The 27690-nt window shown below is 28.5% G+C and overlaps 1 protein-coding gene across 2 annotated transcripts; it reads right to left on the reverse strand.

The window, feature by feature from the left end:
- On the reverse strand, window positions 1–27271 carry LOC114933365 (uncharacterized). 2 transcript variants are annotated; one of them, XM_085481559.1, is made up of 5 exons: window positions 27214–27271; window positions 10596–10912; window positions 8883–9103; window positions 7760–8088; window positions 1–4026 (listed from the first exon to the last, which is right to left on the reverse strand). In XM_085481559.1, exons 2-5 carry the CDS (start codon window positions 10909–10911, stop codon window positions 3891–3893), a joined length of 1002 nt encoding a protein of 333 aa, XP_085337685.1. In that variant the 5' UTR covers window position 10912; window positions 27214–27271; the 3' UTR covers window positions 1–3890. The 2 variants fall into 2 exon arrangements, with proteins under 2 accessions (XP_085337685.1, XP_029161725.1); XM_029305892.2 differs by lacking the exon at window positions 27214–27271 and adding an exon at window positions 26843–27207.
- Between the last annotated feature and the right edge of the window lie 419 nt (window positions 27272–27690).

Below are 27690 nucleotides of genomic sequence, written 5' to 3' on the forward strand. Positions count from 1 at the left end.
TATAATACATATATAGGGTTTATTTGTAATATATTTAATTTAATCTTATATACATGTACGTACATATTTGTTCTCTATATTTAAAAATAAGATAAAAATTATAATTGTCTCACTTTATTATGTGCGTGTATTTAAGACAGTAATTTACTATCCTAATATGAGATTTTCTGTCTTGCGTGTTTTTACGCATATCTATACATACATACATATGCTACACTATGTAACATATTATATTAACATCAATTTTACATACTACTTTTTGTTTTGTATGTTGTTAGGACCACAGCATTCGCATTTATATTTATAAATTATTTGTGCTAAAGGCGAAACAGTTGAGTACGATATATGTGCAAGATAAAAATAATTCCTTTATCGGTTTTCTCTTATATAATTACTAAGAGAGTTACAAGTTGCGTAACATAAAAGATATAGCTAAAATGATTTTTATAAATAGAATAATAGCTAACAAAAGAGCAAAGTAAAAAAAAAGAGTAATTTCTTATCGGGAACAAAGGATGTCAGCGCGCACGCATGTTATTGTAGAAAAGATTATAATTTGACATTTTTTTCGTGATATTTCTTTAATATCTCAGTTTTTAACATTATAAATAGTAACCAGACAGCTACAAATTAAATATTATTCGTAGTAGAGTTTATTTTCAATTAACTTTTCGACCACAAAATAAAAATTCTAAATTTTCTTAATTATTTCAAATGAGATTGCATTCCTCAAACTTTTCTTTTATGCAAAAAAAATGCAAAAAAATTTAAATACTTGTGTTTTAATATTCTTGATAAATAGGTTTTTATTTTTCAATTGACTGTGATGCTTTTTTTATGCATTTATAAATTTTTATGCGTATCGAAAAATATATATAGCAATATTGTCGTTAAATTAAGAGACGTCATTAGAATTTTAACTAATATCAATTTGTAAATAATTTTCAATTTAAACAATTTACAACTAATTATATTGTACATTAGATTTTTAATTCGAAAAGTTATAAATGTCTCTTTATCGATCTGAAAGAATTGGAACGCATTTATTATTTATTTTTGTGTGACAGAAACGAAATGACCGATAAGTAAACATTATTGTCATGTCAGTATGTCATTTAGAAAATAGAAATGAGATACTGAGCTAATGTAAGTACTCTAAAAATGATTTCAGATTATCGACAAAAAGAAAAAATTGGGGAATACAATTTTATTTTCCAGAATTATATTGTGATTTATATCTATATAATCTAATATTTTTTTTTACTAAACTTTTCATAATTATATTACAATATATAGACTAGAGAACGTTACGGATATACATATATGCACATTTTAAGTTATTTTTTAAGTTATCTTTGTCTATATTTATGAATATATACATAGGCTGTCACTTAAAGGCCGCTTACTAACAATAAGTACACAGCGTCATTCCTTATCAAAAAAAGATAAATATTGATAAAAGAGGTCCCAGCCTCAATCACCTTGACTTTGACATATTTTGTCAAGATCACTGTCCTGAGTAACCTCCAACAAATTTTAGCCATTGCTCGTTGTTTAATGAAAAATTATTAATAAAAAAGGGTAAATATGCCGATAAGAGGAGGCAATCCGATAAATATGCATAACAGAGGCGACCTTACTGATTTTAATGACATATATTGTCAAGGTCACTGTCCTAACAATAAGTAAATATCAAAAGGTTTTAAGCGTTGCTCATTGTTTATAAAAAAGTTATTAAAAAAAGATTCCTAAATAAAATTAATATTTGTGACATATACATTTAAATGTATATTTAGATGTATATTTAGACGCATAATAAAGTAAACGCGTGTGTCAAGAAGAAGCCAGGTGCTTCGCCCTTTCCTCCGCCCGTCGGAACTCCTGGCTCCTTCTTGATCCACGCGTTATTTATTTGGTATATATATAATAAAATTCGAAATAACTACAAAAAACGTAAACAAACACAGAGTACATTGAAATCACATTTTACCACATATTTTAAACGTACATGGTGTCTTGAAATTATATACCATGAGCAAAATTATAAACAACGAGACGCTTAAAACCTTTTGATATTTACTCAGGACAGTGACCTTGACAATATATGTCAAGGTCAAGGTTATTGGAGCTGGATCTCCTTTTGTCAATATTTACCAAAAAATAAGTCGAAAAGATCTGAATAATTTTTTTCTATAACACTTAATAAATGAATAATTATTGAGTAAAGTACGGCCAAACAGCGTCGAGCTTTAACTTGGTTCTAACAATAAGTAAGTCGCGTGTTTTGTAAGGTATATTCACGCATATATGTATACAAAATGTTTCTAAATAAGTGCAAAAAATTTTAGGAAATAATTCTTTGTTGAAATTTGAAGGCGGTTTTTTATATAAGCTCTTATGGTATATTTATATATATGTATATATCTCTGAGGAGTTACATTTCTTTAAAGGGAAATGTAAAAATTAAGTTTTTTTCTCAAATTTTAGATAAGTTAAAAAATATAAAATTTGGTGAATATATTTCACTTGTATACAGGATATTTGTTAATTTTATTTTAATCTTGCTGTATCGTTATAAGAGGATGAAACTAACAACCCCTATTCAATTTTTTATTAGAACTTTTAATAGACTGGAATATAATCATCTAATAAAAATATGCGTTAGAAAGCATAATTTCTTTAGAAACTTTTTATTAAAAAAATTTTTTTTTTTCGTGAATATAGTTTTGAAGAAAAAATTAATCTCTAATTTTCACTTGCGCCGAAGTATAATTCTTAGGAATATAGGCATATATAAAAAATCTTACCCTCCTTAATTTTAAGAATTAAAATTTCTTAAAATTTTTGGCATTTATTTAGAAACATCCTATATATGTGTATATACACTGAACATGTGTGTGTCCAATTTTAATAGATTACCCCAAAAACTTTCATTTCTGATTGTACAACAAAATGTTTTAGGCAAAAATAATTTGATTTGAAGGAGTGTAGAAAATAGCGTTATTGATTTTTTCTGAAGGACGTTTTTTTAAGGTCATTTGAAAGTCATTTATGTTTTTAAATGGAATTATAATTTCTTTTTATATGTATATAAATTGATTCCTCGCAATTATCAATATAAAAAATTATAAAAGTAATTTGGTCAAAAAATAAATAGTGTTTACGAGATATTTTATAAACTTAAATTTTTACTTTTTGGCACTATTTTTAAATAAACTAAAATATCTCATAAAATATTTATTTTCGATGATTTTATATCAATACTTTTATCCATAAAATAATGAAAAAAATTAATTTGTATATAAAGAAAACACATAATTGTTTATAAGAAAAATATGTAGCTGCTATTATATAATTGTAAATTATATTTAGTTGTGAGTACAGTATTTGGAAAACTTTAATTAAGAGAGACAAAACTAAATTGGAAATTAATACGAATTTATAATTGTAATAACTGCAGATAACAACAGAAATATCTGGATATCTACCATGAAAGAAATTGTTATAGTGTGTAATATCGGTACTGTGAAAAATAAAATAATAATGGACATTTGATACTTTCAAGTAGATATCATTTAGAATTTAACATCATTTTATATATAGTTATATATTCACATGTAGGTACTTTTGAGATAATACTTTACCGTCAGAAGTAAATACTGATGAAAAATATATTATTCCATTGCTTTTATGGATGTAATAATTTGCAATAATTTTTTTTGTTTTAATCAATGTATTATTCATTTTGTTGAATTTTTTCGCAAATATTTTTTTTACAAGGATATATTCTTGTTTCTAAAAAATATTTCCGAAAAGATTATTAATTGATGATATTTCAATTTGTTCGCAATAAATAATCTATTTTTTGTTGAGGCAAAGTTGTCATACTTTTACATTAAGCTGCAAAGAGCTAATCCTTGGCCAGCATCAAAGGCTGATTGCAATACTGTGGTTTCCATGCAAAACGCAGCGTCTTCATACATTGCTGCCATTCGTTGCTGTTGCGCTCGACTTTCGCTCTGCGATCTACAAGCACATTTAAATTTTTCCAATTGTAAAACATTCCTAATACCAATCAGATATTTGCGAAATAAAAAAAAAGAAATTTTAATAAATCTTTATTAGTTATACATATTTTATTTAAAATAGCAAGACTCTCATACATAACGCGCATGCACGCATTATTATTCTATTTTATTAATTACGTATATGTTCTATAACAATTTAAAATATTTGTATTTAAAGTTTTTAACGCGTGCTGTCACATATATCAATTTACGTAAAATCAATGTTATTTGATGGAATAATAATAATTTTTAAAAAACCACTCCTCAATGTTTAAAGTCGACCAGACTGGCAATAATTTATTATAAATAATTATTTGAAATACAACAACGTTTCGGCTGTCATTGCAGCCCTTTTCAAGTACATCTATAAAAAGTTCCATCAATTATAAACAATTATAACATTCATCAATTATAACAATTATAAACAAAAACATCAATAAAAGACTTCGAGCGATTAAATTTGGCGGTAATCTTAACTCGCCCAATCGAAATAAATTTGATACGCGAAATTGCATTGTGTTATCTTACATTAAAGATCTTAGCGAGAATATTACGCGTTGCATCAATAAAAGTGGAATTGATGCTTTGTATACTGTCCCAAAAAAATTGGACACGTTGATAAAAAGAGGTAAAGATGGGATCGAAAACTTAAAAAGAACTGATGTTGTTTATAAAATTGATTGTGCGAATTGCGATTCGGCCTATATAGGACAGACAAAGAGACATTTAGAAACGCGCATTAAAGAACATAGAAATAACATAAAAAAAGAAAAGACATTGCATTCTGTCGTTAGTTTACATCGGACTTGCAACGATCATGAGTTCCGTTGGGATTCTCCGGTGATTCTGCATGAGGAAAAACAGACAAGAAAAAGAGAAATTGCAGAAATGTTTTACATAAAAAAACAAGGAAAAAGTATTAATTTACAGAAAGATACGGAGAATTTCAGTGAGATTTATGATCGTGTTCTTGACGTTATTTAAGTCGTTTTATATTTATTTTTACTTTTAATTTTATTTTTATTTTTATATCCACCTATTTATTTATTTTTATTTATTTGACTTTATTATGACGATTTAAATTACGAAAGACACATTTAGTTTCGTCTCTATCTTCTTAACGCTTAGTGACTAAGATTCTTGCGAACAGTTAACATCTATTTAATATGTGCTTACTTCTGTCAGTCTTGCATTGTTCATCAAAACAAGCGTTAACATTGTCGGTAGTTTGCATAGAAGTTGATTTACTGTTTTAAATTTGGTATGTAACACATTTTTGTTTTTAAATGTATAATTAATTGTTGCGAATAAGTGTATTAAATTATAATTATTTTGATGGAACTTTTTATAGATGTACTTGAAAAGGGCTGCAATGACAGCCGAAACGTTTTTGTATTTCAAATAATTATTTATAATAAATTATTGCCAGTCTGGTCGACTTTAAACATTGAGGAGTGGTTTTTTATTAATTATTACTGGCAACCTTAAGGATTATTATTTATAATAATTTTTATTATTAATACAAAATAAAGTATTAAATAAAAAATTTAAATGAGAATTTTTGTTATTAGAGTATTGCGCTATTACATTTACGATACGCATATTTCTGAAACTAACAATAAGTATCGCGCTTCTTGGTTACGAACGTCGGCAACCCGCGCGTTGCTAAGGAGCGAACAATAAGCGTAGGAACAGTAGGCGTAAATCACGAAGTAAGAATAAGGAGCTTATGTCAATAATGTAGATAGAACGAAGTGGGTCACAAAAAATGTTCCATATGTGACTAGGTTTGTTGAATGGAATAAGTTGGACCATTTCGTCGCTATTTTGAATATTCATATACGAGGTGTGTTCAAAAAGTATCGCGAATTTTGAATTTCCGCGGGTTACGTATATTCGATTTTCGATTTTTTTGTGGCGTTATGTTGGTACTCATGTTTCTCATTTATGCCGACAAGTACGGCCATTTTGAATGTTCAGTTAATTTTTGACAGCTGCTTTGCTTGCACGTGTTTTGGCTCGTCTTCGATTTTTGCCTATTCCAAAAAATGGATCAAAGAATCTGTATCAAATTTTGTGTGAAAAATAAAATTAAGTGCGCGGACGGATTCCGAATGTTGACTGTGGCATATGGTGAAGCTACCTTGGACCGAAGCAACGTTTATCGGTGGTACAAAATGTTTTCCGAGGGCCGAGAAGATGTGAACGACGAAGAGCGTGCCGGACGCCCGAGCACGTCAATAACAGACGAAAACATTGATGAAGTGAAGAAAATAGTATTGGTCAATCGTCGAATCACCGTTAGAGAAGTTGCTGAGGACCTAAACATATCGATTGGCTCGTGCCATTCGATTTTTACCAATGATTTGGGCATGACACGGGTCGCCGCGAAATTCGTACCAAAATTGCTCAATTTTTGGCCAAAAACAACACACTAATAATGCCGCAGCCACCGTATTCCCCAGATCTGGCCCCCTGTGACTTTTTCTTGTTCCCGAAACTGAAGAGGCCCATGAAAGGACGACGCTACGCTACGATTGAGGAGATAAAGACGGCATCGAAGGAGGAGCTGAACAAGATCACAAAAAATGATTTTTTGAAGTGCTTCGAGGATTGGAAAAAACGTTGGCACAAGTGTATAATATCTGGTGGGGATTACTTTGGAGGGGACAAAATAGATATTCATGAATAAATAAATAATTTTTGAAAAAACACAAAATTCGCGATACTTTTTGAACACACCTCGTATATGTATAAATGTTACGTGCATACATTCAATTTGTGTAGTAATTAGTGTATGCCCTTCATGGTATAGAACGTGTTTAGATGACAAATAATTTTGATATTTTTAAGGTAAGTATAGTTACAATTTTATTTGTAATCGCATGATATATCATACAATTTTAAATAATTTTAAAGAAAATTATAGAATTTATTTGAACAATTATAGATATAATTTTAAACTTTAACTAAACTTTTCACTTTTATAACAAAAAATTATCAGTTGGAAGAGCAGTCGCCCGGCAAGCGGAAGGTCTCGGGTTCGTTTCCCGATTCAGCCGACTTTCGGACCAATATTTTTCTCGTCTATTTCTTTACAGGGGATGTTAAGAGAAGGAACAAGGGGAATTTCTGAGATCCCAACCATAGGATTCAAATTCCTTAGTTTCCAAAATTTTCTTATCTTAATCTGTCGCAATAACATCGCGTTTGGCTCTTTAGCCGAGATGAATATGGTGGTTTAAAAAATTATATACATGTCAAATTGACAAAATTGATAGAAAATGATTTGTTTTTATTATTAGAATATTATTTTAATTATTGGAAAATATATAATTATATATATATATATATATATATATATATATATAACACATAATTTTTCTCATCTGTCATTTCAAGATGGCGACAAAATGGTTCAAGTTATTCTATTCGGCCAACTTGGCCATATACGGAACATTTTTCGTAATCACCTTCAATCTATGTAGATAATTCTCCTATGGTGTAAGTCAAGAAATTCGATTGTTGCAAATAAATCCCAGCCGTACAGAGTCACCCAAAAAATTGTTAAATTGTTCGGGACGAACTCGATAAATTGTTCGGAACGAATTCGATAAATTGTTCGGGACGAACAATTTTTCGACTCTAAAATTTACAGCGATGGAAGCCTTTACATCTTTCCGATTACTCACCTTGGAGCCATTGCTCGCGCGCGGTGCTGTGCCCTGATCTGCTGTTCTCTCAAGGTAGGACAAGTAGCGTCTCTAGATTGTCGTTGCTGCAGTTGATGTTGATATTGCTGATGTTGATTGTGCGAGCCGAGCGTCAGCTGCTCTAGGTACTCGCGAAGCTCGGACTGGCTGGGCAAGCGATTGCGATGAGTTTGTATATTTGAGGTCGGATTAGATGACAACAATGTTGATGATGTTGAGTCCGACCACGGTGGTGGAGGAGTATGCGAGCGTGACATTATTGCATATTTGTGATATAGATATTCCTCGTATGTCGGTGGCAGACCAGTCTACAAAATGAAACATGTTTTGTGTAAGAAAAGAGAGAGAAGAGATTGAATAACATTATTTTACAGCTATTTTAATATATTTGTACAGTTTTTTTAAAGTTTATTGCTTCATTGGTTTAACAATCGACGATTGGAATACATAAATTAGTTATGTTATAGATTTATTTCTTCCAGATTCATGTTTATACATATATAAATATAAAATATATAATTTTAAATATAAAATACTTAATTTTTTAATAATTACTATATACTATATAGATTTATAAATTTAAAAATAAATAAACTTAAAAAACTAGTCATAATTTAATAATAAACACTAAAGGTTTTCATGACAAATGTTTATGAAAGCAAAAAGACTAAAAATTAGCAAATATGTGGGCAAATAAAAAAGGAGAAAAATTAAAAAATTGCGAAATTGAAATTAAATACAAAAACATAGCTCTGTGCGTCAAACTAGAATACTGTTATTTCAATTGCACAAAACATAAAACAAGAATTGAATCAATTATAGATCTAAAATAAAAAAGATATTATATTTGTTCTGGTGTTATGCATATTATTCTCGTGCATGTGAGATTGACGTCTCTGTGAGATGTCAATTTTACATGCACAGGAATAATAATGAATGCATATATTTTACCTCTATATAAACTTCACTTAGAAAAGTTTTTAAAGTCTAGAAAAATGTCAAATTTATATGACGCAACATTAACAGTATTTATTAACTTTTACTTTATTTTGATTTAGTGTGTGTTAAAAAAAATACAAGATAAAATTGCAACAAATCTTACCTGCCATGCTTTTGCAATCGCGACATCGTATGTCGGCGGTGGTGACGTCATAGATGGAATAGCGTAATAAAAAGCTTGCGATCTATTTTGCATATTATTCGAACGACTAGTTCTGATCTCATCGACGTGTACATTTGCCGTGTTTGGTACACTTGTGTATAATACTTCAGGTCTGACAGTGTTTTCTCGAATTCCATCACCGAGAATACTCGAGCCTGAATCTATAAAACATTATTGAAAGCAAAGTTTTACTCTTCAAAATTTATACATATATATATATAATATACATATACTATATATATATATATATATATATATATATATATAGTATATGTATATTATATATATATTTCTTTATACATATTTTTATACATATTATTTATACATATATATATATATATATATAGTATATGTATATTATATATATATTTCTTCGACTAATATTAATTTTATGTAAATACGTATATATACATATATGTATGTATGTATATGTATTGTATGTATATATATATATATATATATATAATATAAATATATATATATATATATATATGTATATTGTGTATGTTATAATTTTAATTAATTATTTTAAAAGCTGGTTAAACTTATTTTTGAAAACATAATAAAAATATTTTCAATAATAATAACTGCAATATTATCAGAAGCTCAGAATCATCTCTGAGTTTGTGTGCGAGCACGAAGATGCAAGACGGAACATTTTTGTTTAAGGCAACTAGTAGAATTGTAGAAAAGAATTTGTTTCTAGATTTTAGTCTTTAGTTAGTTAAAATTTAAGTCCATTATTAAATTAGAACTAATGCGTCTAAAGGTACATATATATACGTGATATTTTTTCAAGAACTTTGAAAATACAGGCTTGTCAACGCACACGTTGTTCTTCATGTTTATTAGGTCGCTACGCTGCAAGGGTTACATGGTCCGAAACAAGAAATGCTAAAAAATTTTGTTAAACCGTTCATTCTTAATCATCAGGTAAATTTTAGTCAACAATGTTCATTGTCGTTCGTGTCATATCAGGACGCACAACTTTCGACGCCATCCGACAGAAACATAGTCCAGGATGAAAAATAGACAGGAATCTTTTTGTGCAACGAGTTATTGTTACTCACAGGCCCCTTTGTTAAGTTTATAATGTAGTTCAGATTATAAGCGTTTCATAGTACAAAGTTTGTATATAGATATAGTAATACTGTTCTTTAAAGTTACAATTAGAAACATCCTGGTTTATCTCAGCTGCAGAGAAACAAAAACTAACTAAACTAAAGGCGGTTATTTTTAGAACTTTATACGTTTGTTTAAGGGGATCCTAAACGCCGTCCTGTTTTATGATAAAACATTATTTTTGCCTATCCTTTCCTTTTTATTGGTTAAATAGAATAATAATTGCTTTTCCATGATTAAAGTACATATTATAAGAACAAAAAAAATTTAATTAAAAAATTAAATTTTTTTTTGTTTTTAACATAAAATCGGTCGGCTCACATTTTGTTTCTATATAAATTTTAATCGTGGAAAAGCATTTATTATTCTATTCAATCAATAAAAAGAAAAGGGTGCGCAACAATTATGTTTTATTCCATCGCTACACTTACAGGGTTCTTTTATACTTGTCCCGTGGCGATCACGAGATAAACATGTGAGGTGCAAAAAATTATAATAAAGTTTGTGTGCATAATATACAGATTAACTGACCGATATAAGTGTAATGTGATTCGGCACTGTCGGCGCTCCGAGTTCTTCGCGAATGATTGATTCGCTTCTCATACTTGCTGCTTTTCATTATAGATTTCGCGGGTTCTGTTACCGAGCTGCTGCTTCCAGTCTCACTCGACGTTCGAGTTTTTAGTCCTCGCCGGTCATCTTGTTGTCTCCGTGAGCCCTTATCCTCCTGTTTATTGCCCTTTGATTTTGGCAGAAGGGTAGTCAGTTTTTCCAAAACGATCGAACTGTTTCGCGACTTCGACAGGTCTACACCGCAGGCACATACCGGCAGGTTTTCGTTAGGCATCCTGAAAAAAATTAAGAGATTTTTTTGTTTTTATCGACTTAAAAAAGATCTTATAAATCAGAAATGTTTAAGAGAATACTGACTCTGTCTGTTTTACCGACAAATATATTTTCATTATTTTATTTATTAGCTATACAGAATGAAAAATCCTTTTCTAGAATTAAAGTAATAACTAATTTGGGCATCTATGTATGTATATTAAAAAAAATCAAGAGAGTAAATAATTACAGTGTTCTTATTAGTCTTTCTTATCGGTACGACATGATGTAAAGAATCAATAAGAAAACTGTAATTATTTAATTTTTCTTGTTTTTTTTATATACATACACAGGAGCCCAACTTTGTTATTACAAATATTTTAATTTTAGAAAAGATTTTTTATTCTGTATAGCCAAAATAATTAGTTAAATAAAAATAATATTTTCAGATAAGAACTATTTTTGTCGGCTCTCAATATTAATAATAATAATAATAATATGATATTTTAAATCGGCCAATAGAGCCGAAGCGCGAAAAATTAATTCTTCGGAACTGTATCTCTTGGTTTGAGATTACTAAGTTCCATATATAAATTAATCTTGAACTTACATAGATACATATATAAGTTCAAGATTAATATATATATAGAACTTAGTAATCTCAAACCAAGAGATACAGTTCCGAAGAATTAATTTTTCGTACTTGGGCTCTATTGGCCGATTTAAAATATCATATAAAAATAATATTTGTTGATAAAATAAATAGTCAGCATCCTCTCAAGTAAATTATATTTTGTCATTAGTTTTTCGGAAAAATGTTTTACATTTTACACAATTCTATAAAATATACTATTAAACATTCTATTAAACACACATACAATTCTATTAAAATCAAAAAGCAAAAATTTAATGTCTCGTATAGCGGAAAGTGTTAAAAAAAAATTTTTTTGACACTTTTCGCTACAAGACATTACTTTTTTTTTATTTCTTCTTTGAAAGAGAAAACAAAATAGTATTTTTTTATTTGACTCTTGTCGCAGAAGAAAAAGGAAAAAAAAGGAAGGGACAAATTTTTAATTTTCGAGAAAATCTTATTCTCCATTACATTTGGAAAATCGCTTTTGAAAGAAAAAAGCACCAAGTCCATTTTCACAATATTGTATTATATCGCCGAAATAAATGATATCTCTTAGTATTTTTATTGAATTTAGTATTTCTCAAGTATTACTTTTATCCTCTCAAGATTAAAAGAATCTTGTTTATGTTTATGAAGTCTTTGTATTTATTTATTCTTCTTCCAAATTATTTTCAACGAAATACATTAAATTTAATCGCGAATTTTTACGCTAGACATCATTATTATAAATAATTCGTTTAAATTCTCTATTTCATGTATATTCGGTGTTTTATATACAATTCCATGACAGAAAAGTTACATACGTTAGTGCAATCTTGTGTCGGAAACAGATAGACTTTTTGAACTTTACAAGGTTGATGACGTTTCTTAACATTAATTTTTTACTTGGACCTGGACATTTTATTACACCATAATATCTTCGTTCGTAGGTCATATGCATAACATTTTTATTATATGCATTATATTATGTGCATAACATTTTTATTATATAATATTCTTTTTTTATTATGTAATATTTATTTTATTATATAATAATCTTTTTATTATATTTTTTATTATATAATATCCAATATTCCAAGTTATATATTTCTATTGCGCACTCGATCTTTTCTCGATTACGTTACTAAGACCCGATAATTTGAAATACTTGCACGCAATTAGGTCAGGTATTCGCCTCAATATTGACTGTTTGAACTTGGCACGAGAGAGACATTAATCCTTTGAAAATATGTAAAAAATTTATCTTTTTCGTATAATGCTTGCAAAGAGGAAAGAATTCACAGTTCATAGTGTTACATATAAAATGGTCAATTAGTAAATATAGAAATATAGGAACCATTAATTATAGTCCCATTATCTTAAGTTCCAATGATCGAAAGCAGCGAATCTATTTGTATTAGGTACTACATATGATATGCAATCCTCATACTTAATAGATGCAATATTCTATCATAAAAGTCAGCCATCCATTCAGCTTTCGTGAAAACTGATTTATGACGATATTTATTACGACGCATGTGTTTGTAAATAACTAGAAACTTATTTGAAAAAAAAACGGTGAAAAAGATTGACGAGAGGTGATGATGGAAAATAAAATCGATTTTTGCTGTGCGCATGTATACGAAAAGAATTAAATTTAAAAGACGTATTTCAAATTTCTTTCCGAATATCTCAGCAACATGATAAATTCATATAAAAAAAATTCGGACACAGATAAAAACGGATGGAATTTTCGCATATACAAGTCTAAAATCATTCCATATATAGCTTTGTATAGAGAGTATTTCTAAATAAGTGCGAAAAACTTTAGGAGAAATGATTCTTTGTCGAAAATTAAGAGAGTTTTTTCATATAAATATACATATACTTTCCTAAGGATTTCTAAAAAAAAGGTAAAAAATTGGTTTTTATTTTTTTTTTTTGAAAATTCTTGATTTTATATAAAAAAAAAAAAAAAAATAAAAGAAAAAAGTTTTTAAAAGAATCAAATTTTTTAATGCTTATTTTTATATGATCACATTTCGGTCCGTTCAAAAAATTTAATAAAAAATTGAGGGTTGTTAGTTTCATCCTCTTATAACGGGAAGATTAAAATATATTAAATATCCTTTTTACTAGTAAAAAAACCTTCACTAAATTTCACTTTTTAACTTGTTTATGGGAAAAAAAATTAAAAATCTAATTTTCACTTCCTCTTTTGAAGAAATGTAACTTCTCAGGGAAGCATATAAGGAAGAATACATGTTTATATAAAAAAACTTCCTTTAATTTTCGACAAAGAATTATCTCGTAAAGTTTTTTCTATTTATTTAGAAGTACCCTGTATATAGATGTATTCTTATATTCCGTTGGTAGAGTTATTTTTGACTGCGTCAATATCGCTCAGAAATGTAATCTTCTTTTATTTTAAAAAAACTTTAGCAATAAACTTTCTGTACAAGTATATTTAGTTTCTTAGAAGCGACAAGAAGTTTAGAAGTTTTGTCGTCATTATTATCGTTCGACGCGAGTTATATATTGTATGTTGCGGGAAAAGAACAGCTCATTTTCCGTGGCGAAAAGTGGAATGTAAAAGAGAGCGGGATAGCAGCAGGCTGATATACACGCACCCCTAACGGGGTGTATCCTTCTGGATTTTACTCTCTTCCAATTTGACCTAGATAACCCACGATCGATCACCAAAGTCGATGTCGAGCAAGTCTTAATTCGCTCGAAAACAGCAATAGGGGCGGGGGATGGAGGGTAGAACTGGCGAAACCCATCAAAGTTAAGCACTCGTTAGAGTACCCTTCCCAGTAAAATTGATTTGAAGCTGCTAAGCTTTACCGTAGACGAAATCAGCTTTCAAGTTTTACACCTATTTATTTTCATCCCATGTCCTTTTCCGCATTATCATTTAATAATCCGACTTTGATTTAAAAAATCTTTTTCTTTTTCAATTTTCTAATTGGTAATATTTATAATCTTCAATCGTGATAAAATTAAAAAGCATGACACAATCACAAGTATTATTTGCATATAATAGAACTCTTTTTATCTTATCAAATAATTTTTTCTAAGTGAAGAAGAACTAAATGTGCTTCTCTTGCTTCTGAAATTTTCAATCGCTGGAATCACAATTTTTTCTTTTTAAGATGCTAGGATGTTGCAGCGAAAATGGAGCAACAGAGAAATGCTGCAGGAAGGGCAAGTAGGAAGTTGGAAACCAGCAATTGGATCTACTGCTAGTGAACTGGATGCTTGTAGGTGGGAAAAGGTCATGTAGGAGGAGTATACCAGAAGCCTGAAAACCAGGTCACCAGTGCAGGTCACTGAGCTCTCCCTTCGCTAACAAATAAATCCGGAACAGTCCATCTACAAATTAATCATAAATGTTATTGACTGATCCGCGCGTGTTTATATTGTTACAATAAGCAGCTTCTTTAACAAATATCGCTTTCCATCAAGCATATAGATAAATAAATATATATATTTTAGATAGCAATTGATAAATTATTTTAACTATTAAATTTTTGACATTATTTATTTAAATACTTGAATACATTTGCATAAACAGATATGTCGATGTATGTACATTATATATTATATAAAATCTTATTTTGCAGTTTAATAATCTTTGAGTGTAAAAATATAAATATTCCTTAAATATATAAAATATAAAAATATGTATACAGAGTGTTCCAGGATTATCGGACATCTTGTTAATGGAGATTCCTGATTATTTGGAGATAATTTTTCTTTAGTAAGAATGTCGAGGAAAGTCATCATTTTTTGCATGTTTCTAATTTTTGCCGTTATGTGTCTTTGTAACTAAGCCTTAAATTAAAATTCTATTAAACTAAACTCTGAAATTGACTGAAGAATATGGTTTTGTTAATATATGTATGGTGAATATGGTTGATATATGATGTATGATATTTTGTTAATATATGATGAATATGGTTGATGGTTGTAATATTTTATTTTCACAAGACTCGGTTTGCGAAAAACCGTTTATTTTCAATTGTTTATAACTTAAAAATTATTGGTGCCTCAACATTTTCGTTAAGGAAAAATCGTCTCCAAATAACCTCAGGAATCTCTCATTAATAGAATGCTCGGTAATTTTGGAACATTCTATATAATATATGCATTTTTATAACTTGACTAAATTTATTTGTAATTGATGATTGACAGAGATTTTCTTTTATCATTTTTTATTTTCATCTAAAATGTTTTATCATATTCTCTACGTGTGTGAAAATAGGCTTTCAATTTTGTTTTGTTGGTAAAAAAGCAAGTTTTATTCAAATTTTATTATATTTATTCACACAAGAGAACGAACTTTTGGCAAAAACGCTTGTTCATATGAATCAATGTGAGTCCAAGAAATGGATTTATCTTTCGCTTTATTGTCTGTCATACCCATATCGCCAGTTATCGTCAAATTTAACGCTTGTAAGTGATATCGACAACGGTGAAAACTGAATTGTGATAATAACTACTAGCTATATCGATAATGGAATATGGTTCGCTTTGGTGCTGGCGCAAGAAATAATATTTTTAATTCAACAACGTCGCTGCAATGCCGTCGCAAAAAGCGATTTATTTTTACAATTTCACTGAAAGTAATATTCGCGAAAGAAGAGTTTTTGTCAATTTACTCCTATTATTTCCATTTTTATGAAGCTTTTATAGTAATAGTAACAGCGACGAGTAGTAATAGTCTGCCAGGAATGAGCGGATAGAAAAGAGGCAATCGAAATAAATTGAAAATGATTAACATCGTAGTCACAAAGTTTTCGTGAGGAAATTGATATTATTAATAGATAGAAAGAGAGAGAGAGAGCGCGATAAATGTTTGCATGAAATTGATTTTTCAGTGTTATTAATTCTTGATCTTTAAAAATATTCGTGTAATAGAATATTATATATATTATACATATATACGAACTTTTTTGAGATTTATTAAACAAATTATAATAAGCACATATATGTGTTGTCCTAAATTTACGCATAAAAATCTTAATATAAAAAAAAAGATTATAATATTAGATGTTATTGATTGCATAGTTGGCTTAAGAGTATTTATTCCATTTTTACGATAAATTACTTCTTTGAAAATACATTTAATCGTAGGAGAACGAATCCGTTTTTTCCCATCCAGCGAAGTCTGATATAAATTATTGTTTTTTTTGCATCATGTCTTCTAAGAGACGAGAAAAAAGTCCAAAAAAATAATACGCGCGTGGCTTGCATCCGGTGCAGAAAAAGTGTGAATTAATACTATTATCCATCTGTCGTCTTATCATTTATGCTTAGATTATACTTTGTTAGACGAAGATACCTTTGTGTAGAGAGCAGGTGTTCTCATATTCGATATTAACATTATTTCAGTAATGCGTGTACTTTTTTGTTATGCAAGAATACGCTTATTGGTGTATTTTTAAAATTGTTAAATTTTTTTCATAATTCTCTGAAATATCTTGATGCATTAACATATTTATTATCCTTGAGATATTTGTATATTTTGTCATTTCAATTTATTATGTATATTTCTTTTTTTGTTTTTATTTCTCCGTCGTATCGTTGTTGAAGTAATTAATCTATAATAACATGTTATGTTTTCAGTTTTCAATGTTCCAAGATTTTTAAAATCACATAAAAATATTCATTATGATATTTATTCACAGTTATTCATATATCTTATTATTTTAGAAAATTGTATTAAAAAATTAAGAATGATATCTTTATCTGTAGCAAAATAGATGTTTAATGCTTTAGTTTAACATCATATGTACATTAATACTGGAAATAAACAACAATTTTTTTTATAAATTAAAAATTATTATTAAAAAAATAAATTTAATATCAAACTTCTCATACTTTGAATTATTTTTTATGTAATTCTTATATTTTGTTTGACACATTTTGCCTATCGTTCTGACAGTTTAAAGATATCTTTGAAAGAACTCCGTTTCAGTCGCCCGAAGCTTGCAATCATCTCTTGAAATGCATTTCAATTCATGCCCTATTTCTAACTTTAAAGACGAAATGGGAAACTAAATAGAAAAATAGTTTAAAGTCACTATAAAAAAATATGTGAAGTATTACATGTATACATTTTTATTATTTATCGTATATTTTACAGAATGTTTGCATTTTTATTATTTATCATATTATTTTACACTTAATCATTTATGTGATTTTACATATTTTCATGTAAAAAATACTTTATATATTTTTTACAATGTAAAAAAATATTCATTTATAGCTTATACTTGTTTTTTGAATAATAAAAACTTTTAATTCATAAAAAAATGAATGCCCATTACTTTTGTTATAACTTTCATAATAAATATTTACTGGTCAAGTAAACACACATTATACACATTGCCAAATATACATACATCAAATATATGTATTTTTGCTACCTTTATATAAAAAAATAATTTCTATAAATCGTTATACTTTTAACATATTTTATTAATATAATCTTTAATTAAAATATAAATCTTTTTATGATCAGAGAAAATTACAATTAAATAAAAGTGAGATATTTTTTATTTTTATTAGTTTTATTATATGTGAAAGAGAAATAGAAGCACATATATTTTCTCTTGTTGACATTCAACGATTTACTACGTATTCTCTATAGTCGGATCTTGTGTATCCTGTCAACACATTACTCTTGCCGCCAAACTTTGAAAATGAAACATCTAAAAATCGATCGCCACCATCGCTATACAGGGTGGACCATTTTAATTATGTTCTACCCTAAATATCTTTTTTCGTAAACCTTTTACAAAAAAAATGTTTCGTATAAAAGTTGCAGAATTTTGAGGAAGAAAAAAGTTGGCGCTACTAATATTTTTCAAATTGTTTGTAAAAAAAAGTAGTTCCTATAGTTGCAAATTACATACTTTTTGTTAAAATAATTGTGTTTTCTTTATACCTATTAATTCCTCTCCTTTTTTGTGTATAAAAATATTGAGGTAAAATTGATGAAAAATGAATATTTTATGAGATATTTTATAGTTTACATGTAAAATTATGTTAAACTAAAATATAAAAATTTTGTCAACTATTTATTTTTTACCCTAATAACTTTCTATAGTGAATATTGTGAGAAATTAGTTTGCAAAAAAATTAAATTAAATAAAATAGTTCCATTTAAAAAAACAAATAATCTTTAAATGACCTCGAAAATTCTTTAAGAAAAAGTCAATGGCGCAGATCTGTTTTCCTTTTCAAAATACTACAATTTTTATACGCAACATTTTTTTGTAAAAAGCTTACGAAAAAAGACATTTTGGAGTGAGACATTAAAATAGTCTACCCTGTATATACATATGTATGTCAGACATTTTCATCGATCAAAATATTTGCAGAAAACTCTCTCGCAAAGTGTATGTCTTACTCGTTGGTTTGATACGTCCATTTCGTGTCAGATGAAGATATGTCGTCGTATTTGTGCGTTTTCATACACGCGTCTAGTTGCAGGCACTTATTATTAAATTGAATCAGTCTCCCGCGAAACTTTAGTCGACATGTTAGTAAAAGCCCTTCAAGATTATTAGAATGAAGCAAACGGGAATAGTACGAAAAATGTTTTGTGACACAACGTCTTTCTTTATATATACGTCTAATTTTTTTTCATTTTCTCTATTTTATCGAATTGTTTTATGACACTTTTATGAAATTTATAGAATTTAATGCGTAAGATATAAAGTTATAATTATTTAATAGTGATAAAGTGGAAGATAAATCATTCTATCTTAAAAAATAAATTGAGAAAACAAGAATACTTATGGAATAAATTTTTTCAATATAAGATTTTGTATGATATTTCAAATTTAAAAATAATCCCAAAATAAAAGAAATATGTAGAAAGAGAGGGGAAAACTTACATATATACATTCTCTCTCTCTCTCTCTCTCTCAGTTGTTCAATGCAAATTATAATACATTATTTAAACAAACAGCCCACTATATTATACATATACGTACAAAATGTATATTAGACCTAATTCGTTTGTCTATGAACCTGACGAACGGTAAATTTTAGCTTAGGAGAAATTTTTTCATCATGAGGAATTAAATTATGTAGTCTTTATTGGGATAGAACAAAGAAAAAACTTTATGTTCCGTCAGTGAACAACAACAATAGTTCAAAGAGCTAGAGAATCCTGAATGAGATTGAAATTATTTATGCTGAAATTTCTCGAGTATGTTCGGATTTTGACATCAAGTTTAACAAACTTGCAGTGAAAGGTCACTACAAACATCAACACTCAATTGGTCAAACAAAACGAATAATGATTGAAGAGAAGAAAAACTGTCGCTTTTCTTTTGTCACATCTCATTGCAAAAGCAATCAATATGATTAGTTACGCGAAATTACTATTTGCTATTTATATTAGGAACTGAATTCGCACTAAAAATTTTTTATATACGATTATATATAACAATATAAAATTATATAAAAATATATATAAACTATGTATAATTATATATAATTTTATATGATTTTTTATATAATTATATGCATATAATTTTATGTGTATGTTGACTCCTATACAATATACACAAATATAAAATTAAATAATAAGTCAGTGAGTTTTTACTTGGTAAAAAAATATTTACGAGAGGGCAATCCGATAAGTACTTAGCCTCATCGCCCGATGGTGCCAGTATCGCAAGAGAGTTTTACTATCGTGTAGTACATTCTCGTAGACGGCTACTGTCAAAATTTCGGCCGAATCGGACTCGTAGTTTTGTTTTGACTGCGTGTGAAAGCGGGCGTGTCCGCGGATTTTCGAAAAATGGAAAAAGAGCAATATCAGTCGGTGATTCGATTCTTGTTTTTGGAAGGGAAATCGCGTAGCGAAATCAAAGATTCTTCATTTCGACATCTTTGATTTCGCTACGCGATTTCCCTTCCAAAAACAAGAATCGAATCACCGACCGATATTGCTCTTTTTCTATTTTTCTAAAATCCGCGGACACGCCCGCTTTCACACGCAGTTAAAACAAAACTACGAGTCCGATTCGGCTGAAATTTTGATAGTAGCCGTCTACGAGAATGTACTACACGATAGTAAAACTCTCTTGCGATACTGGTACCATCGGGCGATGAGACTAAGTACTTATCGGACTGCCCTCGTATATATAATCATATAAAATTATGTAGAAATATATAAAATTCTGTGTAAGTTATGTATAATTATATATAAAATTAATAATAAAATATTTATATACAATCATAGAATATAAAATTATGTAGAAATATATAAAATTCTGTGTAAGTTATGTATAATTATATATAAAATTATAACTTACACAGAATTTTATATATTTCTACATAATTTTATATTATATGATTATATATAAACATTTTTTTACCAAATTAATACAAATATCTGTTCGCATTTGACACGTATGTTCTTAAAAAAGTACCATGTAAAATGTAGTGCACTCTTTGATTATCAAGTGCCATTATTGATCATGAATATAACAAATATAAGAAAAACGTATAACACTGTACAAATCATTGTAATCACTATTGCGATACCGATATTACGCTATATAATGTTTAATTATAAGATTTTTGTCTTTTTAAGAGAAAAACATATCTCTTTCACCATGTATTAAATTTTATAATAATGCATATGAGATATTTAATATTGTATATCCGCAAGTTTAATTAAAATGTTCTAATTATGTTTGTTACATGAGTATTTAGCAGCTCAAAATATTATGCTTAGAATTAATGTTATGGGGAAGAGAATTTTGTTCACAGTAATATCAAATATAATATGAAGTAATCTATAATGTAGTCCTTGATAAACCATTGTACATTGATATTTCGCGACAGAAATTTTTTTACACTTTTATGTTTATTTATATACTTATTATACATTTTTTCAATGCAAATTGTTCAATTAATTTGTTCTGTTTACAAATATCATAAGCGATCGAAATACAACTGTAAATACCATAAATATTATTATTCTATACGAATCAGCTGTATATAAAAGTATATACATGGGAATTTGAATACACGTTTATGCTACACAATCAAGCTAAAAAAATATTCTATAGTTTACAAGCATGCTTATTGCCAATATACAAGACATTCTTCTTCTTTGCAGAATAAACATTTAAGAGAAGACAGGTGTATATGACAGCTATTCTTGTTATTCTATTATTCTTAAGAAAACGATTCTTTACTAAATATAATTATTTCAAATAGTTCACAAGTTTACGGTTTAATTAATAATCTGCAATTAATAATCTTGATATGTTTGTATATTACGTACAGAAAGAAACATTTAAAGTATAACAAAAGATTGAAGACAAGACAATTTATATCTTTTAAAAGAAAATTACTTTAACATTTAATTTTTGGAAAAAATTGTGGAAGAGAACTTTAATTATGTATGAAGATAAAGCTAAAGTAAGAAGGAAGAGAGAAAGAGGGGGGGATGAGAAAAGAGGGGGAGAGAGAAAAGAATAAAGTTTTAATTATTTTTTTGATGATTTATTACTTTTGCCATATTCAGCAGAAATATTCACTATATACTTTTTTTGAATATTATATATACTAACCATTAACTAAGTTTTCTTTTACAATAACAGAATGCATACTCAAATCTTCGAAATAAATTCCCTAAGGATTCCATAACTTTCCAGGTACTTTTGTTCAAAATTCCAGATAAAATTAATGTATTTTAAACAATATTTAGAATACAATTTTGAAATAATTATTTGTTATACATAATTTTTTAATATAAATAAAGTATTTTTTTAATATATAAATAAAGTATTTTGAAATAATTATTTGTTATACATAATTTTTAAATATAAATAAAGTATTTTTTTAATACACTGGTCAAAAAAATTATTGCAACACGCAATTAATATCAAAATTTTGCGTAAATAAGCGTATCTCCGCGAAAAATTATCGTATTTGAAAATTTTTTTTTGTTTTAAAAGGTGCATGAAGTCTCTACTTTAAGAAACTTTTATTCGATTTTGATTTCGTTCTTTTCCCCTCTCTCCATGTATAATTCCAAGATTTTTCAAGGTAGAACAGATTTCTAGGTTTTCCAGGTTTTTCCAGGGAGTATACACCTTGAATAAACTTTGATGATGCATAAGCACGTGAAGAAAAATGTTAAAACTGTTTCTAAATTTTTATGTTCTTCAAAATTTTAATATTTTTTTACAATTTTGAATCTGTCTAAAACAATCGAATTCTAATGAGAATCAAGAGACACGGTAGTGTCTCGCGACCAGTTAAGGGCGTAGCGGAGACACCGTGTATCTTAACGCGAGTCGGACATTTGAGTCTTTATAATATTTCGAATCCTCAATAATGGCTGAAGCAATCGAGTTTATACTAGACTTAATCGATAGATTGAGTTCGAATTATATAATAAAAGTGTCTTTATTTCTGCTCTACGTGATTTGTAAGCAGAGATATATAAATGCAAAGTCGAAATATGAAAAATTTCTATTAAGAAACGTCCCCGTCATCATTATCATCATCATTATCATCATTATCATCATCATTATCATCATCGACCACGCATACATAGTAGTATCGTGCTACACGTATTCACACGTATACAACACATGCGCACACATATATCACACGTACACAACACATGCAAGATGCATGTAGTGGTAATTTTGTCCATCTCGCACGTTTTACAACAGATGGCGATAGTGGCGCTCCGCCATATCGGCAGCGTGCGGGGTTAGGTTGGCTAACTCTCTCTCTCTCTCTCTCTCTCTCTCTCTCTCTCTCTCTCTCTTTCTCACACGCACACGCACACACACACACACTCTCTCATTCTCACTCACTCACTCACTGTTCGTCTTGTGTACTTATTTAGTACATTCATGATCGGCAGCGTGCGGGGTTATGTTGGCTAACTCTCTCTCTCTCTCTCTCTCTCTCTCTCTCTCTCTCTCTTTCTCACACACACACGCACACACACACACACTCTCTCATTCTCACTCACTCACTCACTGTTTGTCTTGTGTACTTATTCAGTTCATTCATGATTAAACATCTATATGCATTAATGTGAAATTTACTTACAATTAGTTTACTTGAAATATTCAATCTCTAAAGTGTTTATCTTATAAGATAGACAAAAAAATCTGAGTAAATAATAAGAAAAAAAAACAAGGATTATTATTGTCATAATTTTTTATCAATTAAGTACTCTCAACTATCCAATAATTAAATAAATACGTACAAATGTGCGCGCGTGTACACACATACACATATTGATATTAAAGAGATTGAAGGAGAGGAAGGAGAAGATAAAAATTTAAATATTCACATATATTTTCAAATATTATATGTGAATTTATAGTTTACATATCTAATTAATAATGAATTTCTAATTATATTAAACATATCAAAATAAAGACATACATGTATTTATCAAATGAATAAAATTATTGAATACAGACTTAAAAAATTTATTAAACATAAACTTAAAAAATTAATTAATTAAACATATTCCAAATTTAGAAAAAATAAACTTTATTTATATATGCAACAGCTTTTTAAACTAAATTTTTAAATTCTATTTTATATTAGACAATTATCTCAATCAACATCTACGTCCACATTAGCTGCACTGCAGACTACCTCTACAGCCACATTATCTGCTCCGCGGATATAGCGTTATGCCAATACGATACATTACATGTACTTACTTACTTGCCTTTACTGTACCAACTCTTGTTCTTTCCACGTAATCATGTTTTTACAGTTATCGTTTGCTGTATATCTTCCAGCAAACTTTATTTCGTGTGAAGTGTATTTAATTAATTAAATCTCTGCGAAAGATTGAGAAGATGAAGGGATAATTCAAACTATGAAGACATGGTTACATGGAAAAGACAAGAGTTGATACAATAATAAAGACATACATGTATTTGTATCCTGCTGGCATAAGGTTATAGAAGTTGATTGAGATTGAAAAATAATAATGAAAATAATAAAAAAAATAAAGACACATGTATTTGTATCGTGCTGGCATAAAGTTATAAAAGTTGATTGAGATTGAAAAATAATAATAAAAATAATTAAAAAAAGGAAATATTCAATCATCATTTAAAAGCATATTTGAAATCTGTAGAATAAACAGTTTTTGCAAAAAATGTGGAGCATTAGAGCTCTAGTAAGTCTAAAAATAAATGTAAACATCAATTAATAATAACTGATGTTATATATATATATTATATATATAAACCAATTTGTTGCAATATTCACTATAAAAGGTTGTAAGGGTAAGATGGCTAAAAGTGAATAATTTAAAAGATAGTTAACATAATTTTACATAAACTGAAATATTTCATAGAATAAAATATTTGTAATATTTCGAAGTTTATGTAAGATTATGTAAAAATTATACCTTTACAACTTTTTATAGTAAATATTGCGAGGAATCGATTTATATGAGAAAAATTAAGGTAATTCTATTTTGAAAATATAAGTGACCTTTAAATAACCTTGAAAATCGCCGTTTAGGAAAAAGTCTGTGTCAACTTTTTCTTTTTCGAAATCCTGCAACTTTTATCTAAATTTAATAGAAAATGTATAAAAAATGCTCGACATTAGTACACACACACACACACACACATATGGGTAAATTTATATAAATACGGTGCTTTAGGAGGAATGATCAGGATTCTAGGATATGATTGTACACATCATTTTAAGCAAAGAAGTTTAGATAAACATGTTTAATAATTGTTCTATTTCGGTCATAAAAATATACAAAAATGGATGATATAATCTCTAAAAACTCACCTTTAAAAAAAGGTAAAAAAAGGCGACCAGTTAAGGGCACGCCATTAACAAAAATTATCCATTGCAAACCCATGTAGAATCCTATCCTATTGCAAACCCATGTAGAATCCTATAAAAAATTAATCATTGCAAACCCATGTAGAATCCTAGGCAAAATTAACCATTGCAAACTCATGTAGAATTGTATTAAAAATGATCCATTGCAAACTTATGCAGAATCCTACATTGCAAACCCATGTACAATAGAATTGTATGAAAAATTATCGATTATAAATTCATGTACAATCGTAACAAAAGTAATGAAATAAAAAAAAAATTGCGCCAAGTGAAAGTAGAAACTTGTACCAGTGGAAAATTAAAGTTGCAGACATATATAGAGTCGTATAATGAATCAGTAAAAATTTAAATTTGCAAATGTAGAATCGTACCATAAAAAAACTCATCTTTTAAAAAAAAAGATAAACAAGATGCCAAGTCCATGCGCCATGTAAAAAAGAAATAAAAAAATTTTAGTTAAAAAAACTGGGAGCGCTGCTAAATAATATTCTAACAATATTAAAATTAAATTGTTACTTTTAAACTCATTACAGTTAAAATATGTTTTGTGTTTAAATTAATTAATGTTACTTTAAGGTGCATTGTAATTTTGAAACTTAGCAGCGCGCCCAGTTTTTTTAACTAAAATTTTTTTATTTCTTTTTTACATGGCGCATGGACTTGGCATCTTGTTTATCTTTTTTTTTAAAAGATAAGTTTTTTTATGGTACGATTCTACATTTGCAAATTTAAATTTTTACTGATTCATTATACGACTCTATATATGTCTGCAACTTTAATTTTCCACTGGTACAAGTTTCTACTTTCACTTGGCGCAATTTTTTTTTTATTTCATTACTTTTGTTACGATTGTACATGAATTTATAATCGATAATTTTTCATACAATTCTATTGTACATGGGTTTGCAATGTAGGATTCTACATAAGTTTGCAATGGATCATTTTTAATACAATTCTACATGAGTTTGCAATGGTTAATTTTGCCTAGGATTCTACATGGGTTTGCAATGATTAATTTTTTATAGGATTCTACATGGGTTTGCAATAGGATAGGATTCTACATGGGTTTGCAATGGATAATTTTTGTTAATGGCGTGCCCTTAACTGGTCGCCTTTTTTTACCTTTTTTTAAAGGTGAGTTTTTAGAGATTATATAGATAAACATGGCGCTTTTAGTGCAAAATACATGTTTTGTTATTGCCTGAAAGAATGTAACCGCGTGTTCGAGGGCCGCGTTTCTGAATGAAACGGTGTACTTGTATCAGTCTTTAAATACTACTAGGACGAATCTATCATCACTCGAAATATTTATATATTTTCACATAAAATTTAATTATTTTAACAAACAATGATAAATTTAATAAATTTCAATGATCTAGAAATCCACTTGTCAAATATCTTGTCATGTATTATCACATATTCGTGATACGAAGCTATTTACCTTGTGATGAGGAGACGTAGACTTTTGTGAGAAGAAACATCAAAGACTTGCCGCACTTTTCAAGACTTTTTCTCGCCTAATACATGTGCACCTCACATATTTCTCGAACAAAAATGGCAAAATAGCAAAGCAAACGATAAACAGACAGATTAAATTGAAAAATAGACAAATTAAGAAAAAGAGGAGAGAAAGAACGAAGGAGAAAAAGGAGAAAAAAAAATAATTAAACCGAGGTTTGAGGAAAAAAAGAAGAAATAATTTCTCCGCGATTGTGTGCGCACAAAACTTTTAGAAGCGTACGACGGCACGTTAAACCACACGATCAAGTGGCGCAACTGAACTCAGCTGAACCGAGTTGGAGCTTAAATTACCGAAGAGCGAAGACGACGGGGGTGGCAGCAGTGGATGGTAGTAGCGGTGGCGACGGCAGTAGTGGCGGAACAGAGGGCGAGGATCGGCGTCGTCTCCCTGGCATCGATTTACTGGCAGTGGCGCGCGCTCGTTCTTCGCAATTCGTTTGCGAGCTCTCGCAACGAAATTGCGTTCTACGAGCGCGAAAATGTTCACGAGTAATTTCGGAAAAAAAACATCTAATTTATAATTTTTAAAAAATTAAATTTGTATAAAGAATTTGTTTTTATATATAAATTATAACTTCTTATTTATACAAGTTTGTCTGTTTTATTAAAAGATTAAAAATCGGTATATTTTAATATTTCACTTTTGGTAAATATATAATTTATACATTATATATTATAATATTTAAATATTTTTTATTTTTTACATATAACAATATAAAAATTATATATTTTTGTTTAAGAATATATGGGACAAACAATCGTATATAA

The sequence above is a fragment of the Nylanderia fulva genome, unplaced genomic scaffold (genome assembly GCF_048542155.1).
Source record: "Nylanderia fulva isolate GAGA-0341 unplaced genomic scaffold, ASM4854215v1 Scaffold180, whole genome shotgun sequence".
Lineage (NCBI taxonomy): Eukaryota > Metazoa > Arthropoda > Insecta > Hymenoptera > Formicidae > Nylanderia > Nylanderia fulva.